The sequence below is a fragment of the Hydra viridissima genome, unplaced genomic scaffold (genome assembly GCF_058129835.1).
Source record: "Hydra viridissima isolate aposymbiotic clone 2 unplaced genomic scaffold, HvirCarnegie_v1 scaffold_7, whole genome shotgun sequence".
NCBI classification, from domain to species: domain Eukaryota; kingdom Metazoa; phylum Cnidaria; class Hydrozoa; order Anthoathecata; family Hydridae; genus Hydra; species Hydra viridissima.
The window spans coordinates 13,323,453-13,339,565 of NW_028324306.1; the positions used below are offsets into that span (position 1 = coordinate 13,323,453).

The 16,113-nt window shown below is 25.5% G+C and overlaps 1 protein-coding gene across 3 annotated transcripts in view; it reads left to right on the top strand.

Annotated features, from left to right (window-relative positions):
* The window catches only part of LOC145184966 (uncharacterized), a 59,358-nt gene that overhangs the window by 27,379 nt on the left and 15,866 nt on the right, over positions 1-16,113 (top strand). For all 3 annotated transcript variants that reach the window (XM_090092879.1, XM_090092881.1, XM_090092882.1), the window contains 19 exons: positions 353-424; positions 2,252-2,323; positions 2,504-2,584; positions 2,717-2,791; positions 3,621-3,689; positions 4,291-4,490; positions 4,594-4,761; positions 5,077-5,235; positions 6,591-6,764; positions 6,895-6,946; positions 9,643-9,966; positions 10,251-10,432; positions 11,288-11,587; positions 11,709-12,067; positions 12,314-12,495; positions 12,830-13,086; positions 13,388-13,530; positions 13,733-13,795; positions 14,110-14,206. In XM_090092879.1, coding sequence (XP_089949005.1) covers positions 353-424; positions 2,252-2,323; positions 2,504-2,584; positions 2,717-2,791; positions 3,621-3,689; positions 4,291-4,490; positions 4,594-4,761; positions 5,077-5,235; positions 6,591-6,764; positions 6,895-6,946; positions 9,643-9,966; positions 10,251-10,432; positions 11,288-11,587; positions 11,709-12,067; positions 12,314-12,495; positions 12,830-13,086; positions 13,388-13,530; positions 13,733-13,795; positions 14,110-14,206 — 3,029 coding nt within the window. The remainder of the gene's footprint in view (positions 1-352; positions 425-2,251; positions 2,324-2,503; positions 2,585-2,716; positions 2,792-3,620; positions 3,690-4,290; positions 4,491-4,593; positions 4,762-5,076; positions 5,236-6,590; positions 6,765-6,894; positions 6,947-9,642; positions 9,967-10,250; positions 10,433-11,287; positions 11,588-11,708; positions 12,068-12,313; positions 12,496-12,829; positions 13,087-13,387; positions 13,531-13,732; positions 13,796-14,109; positions 14,207-16,113) is intronic.

Sequence of the window (16,113 nt, forward strand, 5' to 3'; positions counted from 1 at the left end):
GAAAAAAGAAGAAAGCTACAAAATAAATATTAGCAGAACTTTTAAGTTAGCAACGAAATATATCCTCTAGATTTTAAACCGAAGTTAATTGTACATTTGTAAATTTTAAACAGTCAATTGGTTTATTTATTAGTAATTAGTAATTTATTTTTCTTGATATTTAGATTTTGTATTATTAGTACAAAAATAATATTATCAATAAAATAATATTAATAATTGTATTTGTGTACCACTATTAGCAAAGTACTATTGGTATTTGCTTACTATTATTAACAAAACAATTTTGATAACAGTGTTTGTGTATCATTTTTAAAGCTGTTAAAGTATCTAAAAAACATCTAAATTTTTTTAGCTTAATAAATGAAAACAATATAGATGCACTGCCTGTGGGATGTCTAGATGATTTCAAATCTATGACTAAACTGTCAGTAAATTGATTTTTTATTTGATTATTTATTTGGTTATAACATTATATATATATATATATATATATATATATATATATATATATATATATATATATATATATATATATATATATATATATATATATATATATATGTATATATATATATATATATATATAATGTTGTGTTTTGTTATGAGATTAAGAATTATTGCAATTTTTTTCTTTTAAGTATTAGCTATAAAATATTTATTGATAGCACAAGTCTAAAATAAACTAGCTTTCTATTTTTGAAATGAGCACAAATTAAATGCACAATTTGATTAACTCCACTTTGTGAAAAATCTTAAATTTAATTGTCAAAGCACTTGGCGTAATCATAGTTTTTATATTTGTAATATATATGATTGTAATATATATTTGTATATTTTAGCTTTCGTGAATAATAAAGATCAACAACATTAACAACAAAAATTTTTTATATTATAAATAGTTTTTGTTGTTTAAAAAACAGTTTTAGTTATTTGATTACATTTCTTAACTTTTTATTTTATGGATTTAATCAAATTGTGCACTCAAGTTCAACAGTTCAATTGTTACTTCAGTAAAATTTGTGCATTAAACAAATCAATTCTCCAGTAAAATTTTGGGTGCTGATTACAGAAAAAAATTCCAAAAAATCCCATTATTTTAGATTTTTTATTGTTTTCTTTTTTATTTGTATTTTATACAAAAAATACAACATATTTACACAATATAAGAGCATATGAATATATTTTCAAATTTAAAAGAAAGAACCGAACTAAAGAAAAAAATTTCAAACATTTGAAAAGCATATTTCACCAATGTTTATTGATATATTATAGAGTTGTATTCCTACTTTTATTAAATTAGATGATCCTTAGAGTTATCAAGTTATAACATTTTTAGCATCATTTCAATAATTAGGGGTTTCAGCCTAAACATTAAATGTTGTATCCACATGGTTTTTTAATTTCACGTTTCTATTTTGGCAAACTTTCAAAAATGTATTGTAAAACAACAAATAAACTTTTTAAACTGTGAAAAACATTTACAAAAGGTGTTTAGGTATAATTTTTTAAAATCAAAACAGTGGTCACCGGATGGATAATCCTTTTTTTTTTTTTTAGAGTCCTACTTCTTCATCATTTTTAACTTGAACCTTATACTGTAATGCTTTGCCAAACTCCTTTCTCATAGTTAACATTGAGTATTTAATTTAGCTCTCCCTAGTTCTTTCTTTTTTACCACCTTTTAGTAATTGGATGCAAGATTTTTAACTTTTCTGTGACTGACAAAAGAATATTTAGATTTGTTTAAAGAAAGTTTTTTTTTAACTTTATGTAATTTAATTTCTCAAATAAACATTTAACCATCTACATTATTTAGTTTCCTTGATTATTTAGTTAATTTTTCTACTTATATTAGAATTAAATTTTGAACAACAAATTTATACTAAATTCTTAGAAAGTAATTGATAAGGAGGGCTAATAATTTGATCAGAAAATGTATACTTTAATATATATATATATATATATATATATATATATATATATATATATATATATATATATATATATATATATATATATATATACATGTATGTATGTATGTATGTATGTATGTATGTATGTATGTATGTATGTATGTATGTATGTATGTATGTATGTATGTATGTATGTATGTATGTATGTATGTATGTATGTATGTATGTATGTATGTATGTATGTATGTATATGTAAATAATGGTAATGATATATTTTATAATATCATTATAAATTGATAAGTATGCAAATATTTTGTGTATTTGTGTTCCTTTAATAGTGATATATCTACAAACAAAATTAAAGTGCTTGAGAAAGACTTGTTTCGTAAAAATATTCTACTTGAAAATATGTAAGTTGTTTAAATTTTATGCTAACCTTTTTAATTTGAATAAATTTATGAAAATCTGGTTTAAAAATAGTATTACCTAGTTAGAAAAATGAAAAAAAACTTAAAGATTAATCGAACTACTTCTTATTTAACAAAATGAACAATGTGCATTGATTTTTTTATCTTATTTTTTACTTTTAGAGTTATATCAAAAAATGCTTTGCAAGTTCTTGAAGATGGATTATTTGTTTTTGATAGTCTATCACCAAAACTTGACGAGTTGTAAGTTCTTTTTGAAATAAAAATTTCCTTTTCTATCTTTTCCAGATTTTTTTATTTGATTGATGACATGTAAAATTAGTAGAAAATAAATTTGTAAATAAATGTTTATGTTTTGTATTTTTATTCTTTTAGTGATGCTTCAGGTCCTGGAAATGATATTGAACATCTTCCCAAATTCACACAACTTTTGCCTTACTTATCAAAGTTGTAAGTTGCAGAAACATTTATTACTACAAAATGTTTTATTTTCTTTTAATTCTTAGAAATAGGATGTAAGTTACAAGGGCAAGTTCAGGCAAATACGGGAATTTTATGATGGCTTTAGTTAGATGTTTAGTCACAAACTGTCTTTAAAGTTCTAACTGTGAACTGTGACACACTCTAACTTTGTCATTTTTTACAAACTTGTTGATATTGTAACTTAATAACAGTCAAGTTTTGCCATAAGTTATAATGCTCTTCTTGAATTCTTTTCTTTAGTGACCACTTCTTTGTGATTTTTCCCTTTTTTTTAACAAATTTTTAGAAAAAGTGGTAATGAATTTGTTTTTCGACTAATAATTTGGTCAAAACAATGTGACAATCATGACTTTCCTATATCTATTTCTCTTTAAATGATTTGTTAATTTTGAAGGACCAATAGTCTGTTATCAAAATTTCAGAAAAATAAACAAAAAAGATTTTTTAATTTTTGTTGTATTCTATCCTCTCCATTATGTTGATTTATCTTGTCCAATAGAGTTACACTGATTTTAGTGCTCTAAAATTTGTGATTTATAATTCAAGTGCCCTTTTTAAAGTTAAAATTTCTGATACTCTGGACCATGTACTTGAACATAGATGAATGTTTAGGTAAAATTATGATTTATCTATAATTTTAAATTATACCTTAGTATACTAATATAGTAAAATAAAGTTGTAGTAATTTGCTAACAAAGTAATGTACTTATGTAACAGAAAAAGAAATCATTTTGGAAGTATGTTTTTAAATTTGAGTTTGATTAAAATGATCATTAAGTTCTAAGCTAATGTTTAGAAAATTGCGTGGTATTGAAACAGTTGAGCCTGATGTGTTTGGTAACAACCTTCCTAATTTGTCTGTGTTGTGAGTTAAAATTAATTTTAATTACTTTTTTAATTTTTAAATTTTTTTTTATAATATGAATTTTTGATATTCTTTTTGAAAAACTTTACAACCTGAAAGTTTTTTTTTTGTGTGTACAGAATAATGAAATATTTTTATATATCACTGGTTTATTGAATAAAAATTTAACTCTATGTTGAGAAACTTCTAAAAAAATTTTATTTTATTGAAACTTTTATAGCTTTAAAGGTTTTTTTGTTGGTTATTCCAATAAAAACATTTTATAACTGATAAATTTTATTTAGCATATAGCTGCTATTAATTCTTCGTTACTACATTTGAACATACTTAATCATACACGGCCTAATCTATTATGTAAAAAATCTGGCAAATTTTATTTTATGGATACTTTTATTGAAATAATAGCACTTCATTACTTTATGAGAAAAATGATTACCTTATCTTTTAACCTAGTAATAAAAAATAAAACCATATCAGTAAATATCTGTCATCATACTTTGTCCAAAACCTGTCAAAAAGTATGACAGTTCAAGTTCTTTTTTAATCAATTTAAAATAATGCTGTATGTTATATTATATATATCTAATGAATTTTATTTTAGCCAATTGGATACCAGCAAACTTCAATGTGACTGCAACTGGTATACAACAATTATCAAGTTTATTGATCGAAAAACTATAAGTCAACCTCCCACAAGTATTTCAGCTACATGCATTGCTCCTAAAATGCTGCTCAATTTTAACAAGTTTGATCGTGATAAAAGAAACGATATTGTAAATAACAAACATTATTTCATTTGCAGTGAGTTTAAACTTTTTCGTGGTTTTTTATTCAGATTCAGATTCTAAATCATTTTGTTATATACATAAGTATATATATATTGTTTTTATTTATTGAAATATAGATCCAACTGAAATCAATGTTACAGCACCTCAAGATTTTACAATTCAAATTAACTACAAGAAACCACAGGTACTGCATGCTGGTAATGAATCTATTTCTCGAGCTGAAAAGATTTACTTTGAAGCAAGTTGCCTATTAATAGATGATTTAAAAGCTCCTTTGTTAAAAGGTTAATTGTCTGTATATTTTTAATCTTATAAGAGCAATAATAATTACACAAAGCCTTTTTTATTTATGTAGGTTGATGTTTTTTTCTATATGCAGTTTTTTTCTCTTTATCCTTATTTGTCTGATGTGTGTTGAACTTTTTAATTTTTTTACTAAGTTTTACAAGACTATTTATTCTTAAGCATAGTGCATTAACATAAAGCTTGAAACCTAATTTTATTACTATAAATGATAACAAAGGCAAATAAATAAGCCTGTAAATAGTACTTCTAAAATATTTTTTATATTAAATAGATTTTTATCTTTGATCTGTTAGCTTCAGTTGAAAATAAAGAGGAAATAACAATATCAGGTGAACAGGTTTTACCAGGTCGCACCTATAAGTGCTCTTTAACTATGACATACACCTTGAACAAAGTTAATGTAACAAGCGCACGTACACGAAACGTTGAAGTATCAACTAAAGAGAGTAAAGGTGAAATATTATATTAAGGATCTATGATATTCTATATGCAAATATATATATATATATATATATATATATATATATATATATATATATATATATATATATATGTATGTATATATACATATATATATGTGTGTGTGTGTGTGTGTGTGTGTGTGTGTGTGTATATATGTATATATATAATAGTATTTACAGAATATATCATTGGCTGGTTGAAAAAACCTCATTAAGTTTTTTATGAAAATAAGACTTTATGCAGAACTAATGATTTGTTGTCTATTTTCTTTTGGAAGTTTTCATTTAGTCAAGTAACAAGTCGTTTTTTTTGTAAAAAATATTTATATCTTCTAATTAAGTCAAAAACTATCCATGTAGTCTGTAAAAACTTAACTAAACTGGTCTCTATTATTTCAATTAATGGTTGTTAAATTATCCATTTAGAAATGTATAGTTACCATTAAAAAAAAAAATAATAATAATTTAAATATAATTTAAACAATAATGTTGTTATTTTTGTCTATTTAAAACATTAGAGTTTAAATTGATTATCATATATTATTTCAAAATAGATATTTTTGACTTAATGAGTTTTTCCAACAATCTGAAAAAATGTAATAACATATATACAATAATACAAATGTATATATTAAAATATATGTAATAACATATATACAATTTATATACTAGTATATAAATATAATAATTTTGATTGGTATTCATATTAAGGCATGATAATTATTTAATTTATCATGACAACTTTTATATGACTTGTTTTCAATTTATTACTACATTGAAAAAAGTCATGAAAAATACATTTAAGAATGCCATAAGTAATATAAAACTACTAAAAATAAAAAATATCATTGGCTATTAGTAAAAAGTAGCTAAAACTTTTAAATTTGATTGATTTTTTATTAGCATAAGTAGACATTAAAAGCTTTTGCTAGTCTTAGAAAGAAGTTCACCCCATTATTGATAACAATATTGTTATTTAGTTAAACAATGAAAGAATTTTAACATTATTATTTACATCATTAGCTACATAATTTTCTACTGTATTTTATTTTACATTTTTATTTTACTTAAACCTAAAAGCTTATTTTTGTTTATAAGTATCTGTTATGATCTGTTTATGTTATATGTTTATGTTTATATTCAGTGAAGATAATTAAAATTTTTGAAAAAAAAAAAAAAATGGTTCAACAGAAGTTGGTATCCATAAAGAGTTTAGGATTTTGGTCATAAAATAACAAAACTAAAAAAATCAATCTTGTTTCTAGTAGTGAGGTTGTTAAATACACAATTTTTAAATTAGAAGCAAGAAAAGTTAAAATCAACGATAAATCTTTTTTTATTATTAGGCAAGGCATCCCTGTGTTCAAATGGTGAAAAATATGAGTGTGAAAGATTGCAAGTGTTTAAAGGTTTGTGTAAAAAAGATGATTGTGATTCTGTTGCATCTAATGCACTTTATCCAGGAACATGTTCTTCTGATGGTTGTTGTTTTAAATGCTACACCCAATGTGAAAAATGCAGTGAGTTTCATTTAAAAATATATATATTAAATAAACAAAAAAATGTATTTTTTGACTTTTTAAAATATTTACTGTAATTAAGATTTTTTTATTTTAATTAATAAATCATTTTGTTATATCTTTTCACTAGACACTACCGTTGTTGGAACAATCGAAATTGAAGTTACTTATTATGATTTTTCGTAAGTTGTTTATCGGTATCAACTTCACCAAAAAAGCTGATTTTTAAAAACAGTCACTGCCTAATTTTTATGATTGCTTCTAAATTCCATGAATTATACCAAGTTTTTTTTTTTTTTTTTTTATCAAAAATGAATATTAGTGGAACTGCTACAACAAGTCTCAGTTGAAAAATTTCTTAAAGAAAAGAAGTTACAATTAAAAGTTGTCAGTTGGAAAGATGTCATAAAATGTTAAAACAGAAAAACATCAGAACAGAAAAATGTCAGCTGTAATAAATAATACCATGAAACCATCTTAATATTTTAGTGATTTCCATATTTTGATTTTGAGATTTTTCTGTTTTATAAATTTTCCATTCCAACATTTTTCTGTTCCAACTATTTTTGTACTGATTTGTAACAAAAAAAGTTGCTAAATGGACTCCAAATATGTTGCAATAGGAGATTATAAAAAGCTAATTAATAATGAGGCTCCACAACAGTGTTGAATTTTTTTTGTTGTAGTTGAAGAACATCTTTTTATGCTTTGCTTTATTGATTAATCTTTGATATATTTTAAGCTTGTGAATATTTATTCCTCTCAACATTTACAGTTCATAATGTTTAAATCTATGCAGGTTTTAATCTACTCAGTTTATATACTTATTGGTAGATTACAATGTTGGTTTTTTTCATTATAGAATACAAAATATTAGTAGCATTTATTTATTACACTTACATCCATAAAATTACAATTCTGTGTAAAAAACTGTGTACTTCTAGATGACTTACAGCAATGTTAGTAAGAGGTGTTGGCTCTGTGATCAACGTGTTTTGGCATTCAATTAAATGAATGTCAGCTTCAGCCGAAAAGTTCATATATGTGATTTGAAAAGTTCTTAGCAAATTTGATATGAAAAGAATTGATAACTTTTGTGTTAAATTTCATTTTTCAACATTATTAGAAGTACATTCTCATAATAATAGTAGCAGCCAGTGGGCTTAATTACTGAATCAACAACTTCTATAACTTTCTTGGAAAAATATCTTGATTTGTATATAATCAGAAATAAATGACAGAGAAAATATTTTCAAGCTTTGGATTGAATCACATTTCTGCTTACAGAATCTTGTTAAAATAATCAAATTGTTAGATAGACATTGAGTCAAAATGTTTACATACAGCATGCAGTTGGCAGCAGTAATCCACCTTAAATGAAAAAGTAATCATAGATAAAAAAAACTATTAATCTTGAAAAAAAACTCTTTTCTGTGTCATTCACAATAAACTGACACATAATTTTGTCAATATTGAATTTATAATATCATCTAATTCGTGTCACTTTTTTTTCAAACCTATGTCATTTGCAAGGCTTTCTTGCCATATTATCAACATTTTGCAACTTGGGTGCCAACTGATTTTTCTACTTAGCTATGGGCTCTTTATGTTAGCCCTTAGCATTAGTTGAGTCTGATTGGCAAGGAATTCTTTTTTGTTGACAGGCACTTTCTGAGGTTTAACACAATTATATTTCTTGAATTCACACTCTCATGTTGTAATGTCAAAAAGCTTGTGATGACCTTCTATTTTAAAATACTGTAACCTATATTTCATTTTGTCATGTTCTTGTTGTGTTTTAAATAGTTTTACAGTTTCATATGCTCTTCATGGGCTGCAAACACAAGACTGAAAGACAATATGAATTGAAGCTTATGTCAAGTTTCTTTGATTCTTTTTAAAATACATCTGTAAGTTATGGTGATATTATGAAATTTATACAAAAGTTCGCTGCACAAACTGCAAACAGAACAGCTTTAACTTTTGAAGTAGTTGCTTTGATTGAAATTGAAATTTCAATTAAAAAAAAATATATATTTCAATTCTCCTAACACATTAAAGCTCAACTAAATCATCTTCATCCTCACATTTTACTCATTCAACACTTTTTTTTGGAAAAAACTAGTTTTCAAATAATTCACTTCTTACCAAAACCAATTCAATGATGTAGTCAATATTGATATAATAAATGGGAATAGCTGTACGCATTTATTAAAGATTATATGTTTTTCAAACCATGTTAGGGCACCTCAAAATCATTAGAAGCCTAAGTTAAAGTATTACACTTTTACAACTTTTACAACTTCTTTTCCACTGATTAAAGTAAGGTTAACTCATTATTAGAAATCAAAATAAAATAAAAAATTTTGTTGGTCCAACAATATGGTCCACCATTATGGTGACTTTACTGCATTAGAGCCAATGGAGAGTTTTTATTTAACTTGATTGACCTGTTTTGTGTTCAGGAAAACTGATTTACTGAAAAGATAATTTACAATTTTATATATATAAGTCTTGGAACTCACTTTAACTACTAATAATGATTAGATAGTAAAATTTCTATATATATGTTAATTGCATTTGTATCAAACTTAAAATTACTTTGAATAAACTTGTATCCTTATAAATAATTTAATAATCCTAAATTTTCAAGATTTACAGTTTGCGCTAATACTTATCAAGGGTTGAAAACTTTGTCATTTAGAAATATAGAATAAAGGTTATAGAAAGATATAAAATAGAATAATTTAACAAAAACGTTAATGATAATAGAAGAAATAGCACATTTTTAGTGGATTACATCTTCTATCATTATCAGCATCAAAATAATCAAATTTACAATAACCATAATAAAAGTAACCAAATTTTAAATTTACAGGAAACTTGAGTCTGCTTTCAGCGCCCCTAACTATGAAGAAAATGGTTGCTGTCCCATTTTTGTCAACAGTCCTTTTGAAAGTTGGCTAAAAAATCGAGATCCTAAAGAAAACTTTGTTATTAAAAACTGGTTTCGCTCAGCATATAAAGAAAGCAAAACACTACCTGGGAAAATTACATTATTATCAGAAAAAACTAGTATTGATGATATCACAGGAAAAAATTTTTATCTGTTCTGGGATGATAACTATTGGCCAGTAAATGATAGAGGGTTTTCTGCTCAAGGGCAAAAAGATTGCACTGGAAAAGAACTTTTAAATCAAGGGTAATTTTAATTTTCCTGATTTGATACTTTCTTTATTGATAATAACAAATTAATGATTTTGAAGTTAGCTCTTACTTATTGCCTGATTTTTTTGCCTAAAAATTAATTATGAAGAATTTTTGTAAGTTATTACTTTATTCAATTCTTTTACAATTTACAATTTCTGAATTAGTTAAATTAAAGTGAACTCTAATATGGATTCTAAATTTCAAAAAAGAATTCAAAACTGTAAAAAATGTAAAAATTAAATATAAATTAAAAGTTTTTTAAAATTTACATTTTAGTTTCACAAGTGCAATTAGAATTGGCCTTTTATACTTTGGTGGTGAGCGCTTTCAGTTTGGTGGGGGAGAAGATCTTTGGGTATATATAAACCAGATTTTAGTTTTGAGTGTAATGTCAGAGAAGCAAGATGTTTTAAATTACAATGTCAAGTGCAAGTCATTTGAACTTAAAAATGTTACAGGTTTGTATAAATTACATAATTATTTATTTTTTGTGTTGCTTTTTTATATTCAGTAAAAAAATATATATTTACATTTTTGAGAAATTCTGTACAAGCAGCCATCATTATTGTAGTAACAAAATTTTTAAAAATACCTAAATAATGAGTCAGCAATACTAAAAATGTAAAAAGTACAACAAATGTAGTTAGTGATAAAGTTTTCTTTTTTATTATCAGGCTTAATGTCATTTATGATGCTCTCTTTTTTTCCTTCGTGTTGAATTTATATAGTCTAACTTTATTATTGTTTACAATTCCCATTTTTCAGCTTTAGATTTAAGATTGATATTTTTTATAAAATTATGGTCAGAAATGTTATGTTATATGCAAAGTTTTCACTTAGAGAAAAAAATTTCTTTCTCTGTAAACATGTATTAATCTAGGTACCACGTTTTAGAAGGCTCCACCTCCTTCAGACTTTTTCATAAATACTTTCAAAAAACCTATACATGCAAGTAATAGTATATAATGGACTTTGTCATGAATAGTTTTTTAAAAAGATTTTCAAGTTCAGACTTATTAGGATGTCTTTTTTTAGTAATATTTTATCAATCATCTTTTTACTGAAATATAGCATCTAAATTCATAAATGCTAACTCAAATGCTTGCTTCATTAGTGAAACTACAAGTTAATAAAATAAAATAACTCAAGAGCATCTTGAACCACAAGCAATAAATTTACCTTTATTCTGTATATAAAGCAGCTGATTTTAACTTAAAATAGACTTTTCCTTCAATTCATTTCATTTAAATCAATTAGAAAATAATTTTTTAACAGTTTTGAAAATTTCTCTTGTAATAAAACTTTTTCTCTAGGTGGTGGATACATTGTGCCAAGTGTTGGTAGAGTGGATAAGCTTACAAAAGTGTGCATGAATTTAAAAGAGTTAAAAAATGAAACAGTTTATCTTAATCTGAAAGTGGGTGTTACTTACAGTTTTGATATCTTTCATGTAGAGCGTTACCCTTGTAAGTCACAGTTTTTTTTCTACACCAGTGGTGCTAACCTCAGGCCAAAATCAGAAGTTATTGATTATTTATCATTCCCAAAAGAAGACGATCAAGTCAACAGTATAATTGCTGATGTTTTAGTCTCAGATGAGTTTGATGAAACAGGTTGTTTGTTTGTTTTTTTTAATTTTAATTTTTATCATTCTGCCCAAAAAACTGCAAATTTGAAGTTTAATGATAATAAAAAAAAACGCCTTTGCTTATTATTTAATGAATTGGTCTTTAGGTTATCCTTATAAAATATTTATGGAGTCTGGAAATGAAGATGGTAATTTTATTTTCAAAATGAACGATTCAAAGGCTAACATTGATGCCCAATCAAAACCTCCTCCAAGAATTTACCCAAATGTAACTCTTCATGGTGAAACTGTAATTGTTTGTCCTAATGTCACACAAGTGAATGGAAGTAGTGCCACTAACATTTCTGTTACACTGCCGTCACAAGCAAAACTTATGTTAAATATTCAAACCAGATCAGTTCTGTTAACAATTTATAAAAATCTTGATTATGAGACTAAGAAAGACTACACTTTATCCCTCAGTATACAAAATAATTATGGAAGAAAAGGAAATGTAACAGTCAAAGTAAGGGAAAAGTGAAGAGTTTTTGTAAATTTTTTATAAAATGGATTCAACTATTTAGCTCATTTTAGCACTTTGTGTTTTTTATATTGTACTTTTTTAACTCAAACATTTTAACCTCTGTTTTACTACTTTACTTACTTGGGATATGTGAGACATTTTTTATAAACATAGTTCTGTTGTGAGGCATACTTTTTATAAACATAGTTCTGGTTTTACTACTTTATTATTTGAGGTTGTGTTTTACAGGTATTTGTGGTTGACCAAAGTGATAATTGCCCTATCATATCAGCAAAATCTGCCATGATGGAATTCAGTCCTATACCTCCTCTAAATCTTTTATCTCCATTGTTAATAGTGGAAGCTACAGATTTAGATAGTGGTGAAAATGGGAGAATAACATTTGTTGTTAGTGAAACAAGGGAGAAAGTGTAAGGATTTTTGACTTTTCATGCCTTAGTAAACAACAGTTGGAAACAATTAAGTAAGAACTCTTTGATCATAGTTTTAATAAAACTTATGAACTATTTGTTCCTTATTTTCCTAGAAATTACTCTTATTAACTTATTTCTATTTTTTATTACCAAAAATAAATTTTCACTAAAATTGATCAACAGGATAAAAATATTAAGAACTTTTTGATAAAAATGGTTAATTTACTAGCAGTTGAATAATAGTCACTTTCTTTTTCATGCTGCATATGAAAAGCAAAGTTTATGTAACATAAGAGTTAAATGCCATATAAAAAATCATTTTATTTTTTAGACCTACTATTGAAGCTAAAGAGTTTCTTGTTGAAAACAAAACAGTTTGGGTGAATACAACAACTAGATGGCGTGTTTCTTTAGACATATTTGCTGTTGATAATGGTAATCCACGTCGAGGTGATTATTTCCGAATTTTTGTGAGTTATGATCCCAGTTGTGACAGTACAGGAAAAGTAACAGTAAATGAAAGCACTGGCTATGTCCGTTTTATAGCACCAAATATGACAATATACAGCAAAGAAAAAAAAAGATACGGTGGGGTTTAACTTTATCTTTTCACTAGAAATTTTGTTTGTATTAAGCCATATTCCTTTGAATATCTCTCTTAAATATTTTTTCCATATATGTAAACTCACAGTTCAATTGCAACTTTTTTTTTTTTAATTTTCTAAACCCCGGCTAGTAAGCTTTGTTGCTTTTTCTAAAAACAAGGAGATATATGTTATACAAGACTATTCTTAATTTTTAAACTCTCTTATAATTTCTTTTAAAAACTATTTATACAAAAGTTACTTTCTATGTTTACGAAAAATGATGAGAAAATTTTAATTTTTAGGAGTGGAAAAATGTTATGAATGCACAGCTGGTTACTTTTGTCCTGGTGATGGATCGGAAAAGTCATGTGTTCAGAATGAAGAAACAAAACATTTCTTTTCCTATGGTTATGCTTCAGAATGCTCTTTATGTCCCAAGGGTCATGTAATTTTTTGCACTTTTTTGTAGTAATGCTTAGGTTTGAATAAATTTATACTTTTAACGAATAGTTTATTCAAAATGTAGCTCATCTGCACTCTTTTTGTAAAAGTATTTAGTAAAGTTGAGATTAGATTTTGTCATGTGAAATTTTTATTCTGTTTTACATTTGCTTTGAATGTAACTATACTTCATGTAATTCTTTCAGATCTGTCATGGGGGAATAATTACAAAATGTCCTGAAGATACATATGCTGAGTGCAATATTACAGTATGATTTTTTTAAAAATTGCATTGAACTGATAAGTATAGATTGATATTTGCATTTGCAAACTTTATTCTATTAGCAGCAAGTTATGTAAAAATCAATCAAATGGATTGTCAGCCACCATTGGTTGTGATTAAAATACTTTTGATTGATTCCTTATGACTCACTTATTTGCTTGATTACATTTGATCTCACCTCAAAATTATTACAACGTTAATTATACACAAATTTGAAATTCTTATTAAATGCAATAAATCGAAAAATAGATTTTAAAAAGCATTAATAGTTTTTAAACATTTTCTTTTTCCTGGTTTCAGTTTTGTCCAAATGAATGCATAAAATGTCCTCCAGGTTATTATTGCTATGAAGGAATCAAAGAAATATGTAAACCAGGAACATTCAGTAATGGCATAGGTATTACTTTTGTTATAACTGCTATATTGAAATTTTCAGTTATTTAAAGTGTTTATAGCCTCCTTTATATTATATTGCCTATGAAATCATAAGAAAATATATTACAATGTAATCTGATGGTAAACACTCTTTTTATAGTAAAAGATAAGACATTAAGATTAAATTAATATCTATTGTGGTGATGTGCATGCTATAATTCTTCAGCTATTGCTGGGTGATGTTTGTAAATTTAGAATGTAGGTGTTTTCATGCTTACAAGTAAAAACGTTTTGTTAAAAAAGTATCTTTAAATGAAATATTGTCAAAAGTTGCGACTGTTGATGAAATGTGGTCACAGCAATGAGTAAATCTCAAGCTGGTTGGCATGACAACAAAAAGAATATAAAATACCAAAAATTCCAACAACTATTTCTAAGTGTATCAACAGCTTTTATAAAGAAAAATGTATTGAACTTTGGGAAAAATTAAAAAATACAAAGTGTAAATTTGCAATCACAGTGGATGAATGGACAGATTGCACTATTTTATATTATGTAAATATAACAGCTCATGTGCTTGGAATAGACTCAAATATAGTTGAATGCTATGTTCTGGTTTGATAGAAATAATTAAGCAAGCAAATGCAGAAACAATTAAATATTTGGTTAAAGCTAAGTTTGGAGATTTTCTTAAAAAATTATGTTATTACATCAACTAACGATGCAGCAGCCGTAATAAAAAAAATATTGCAAAATGTTAGGTGTTTTCAATCGTCTTTTCCATAATCACGTGCTGCATTTAGCTGTGATGGATTGTTTTTATATACCAAAAAATATTCCCAATAAAATGTTTGATGATATCAAAGATTTGGTTGATAATGATATGTAAGAAGATATAGAAGTAGATCCCACAGAAGATCAGTACTCTGATTACAATTTAGATTTTGGTGAAGAAAATAAGTATTTGATCAAAGTCAGAATTAAATCCTATGACATTGAATACTGATTATTATCAAATTATTACCAAATTAAGAGCTGTTGTAAGAATGTCTAAAAAATCTATTTTGAAAAATCTATTCTATTTTGAAGCAAAGTATAACTAAAATAATGGGGAAAAAAGTAAAAATTAGACAAAAACTCAAGGGAATTCCTTGAGTGTAATAATTCAATATTTCTTATTTCTTTTTGGATAAATTAACAAATCCTTAATAGAATTGAACTTTGATCTCATTTCAGAAAAAGATATTTTTGCACTATAAAAAATGTTGATGTTCTCGCACCAGTTAAAACTGCCATTACTGATTTAAGTAACAGCTGAAGAGGTTTACAGTTTGTTTGAAAAGTTGCAACCAATGAAAAATAGTATAGCTAAAAAACTGATACATGCTATCAAAAAAAGAATGGGTGAGAGAAGAGATACAGTTTTAATGACTGATAATTTATTTACAGAGTGGAAATAAACCAAGATCTAACCATTATTTCAAATATTCCTCAAAAAATGCGGCAATTTCACTCACTGTTAAATTTATGAAACAAATACATCCACAAATGTTTATAGATGAGCATGTTAATACTGATAATGATGCTAACTCATCTTCACCTGATGCAGATGATTTACTAGAAATGACATCACAAGTTAAATTGCAAAAAGAACTCAAAAATGCATTAAGTTCTATTTCAGATTAAAAAAACACACAAAATTGTTGCCAAATTGATAAATTTTGTCGATTCTTCAAAATTCTTCATCAATTCTTTCAAAAAACAGTCTACAACTCTGGATGTTTTTTATCACGCTTTAATTACAATTTTCCCAATCTCAACAACTTCTGAAAGAGTATTCTCAACAGCAGGTTCAATTAAAACTAAAAGAAGATAAAAAGTTTAAATTTTAAAACATTCATTTCTTTTTTATTTTTAAATTATTTGTTT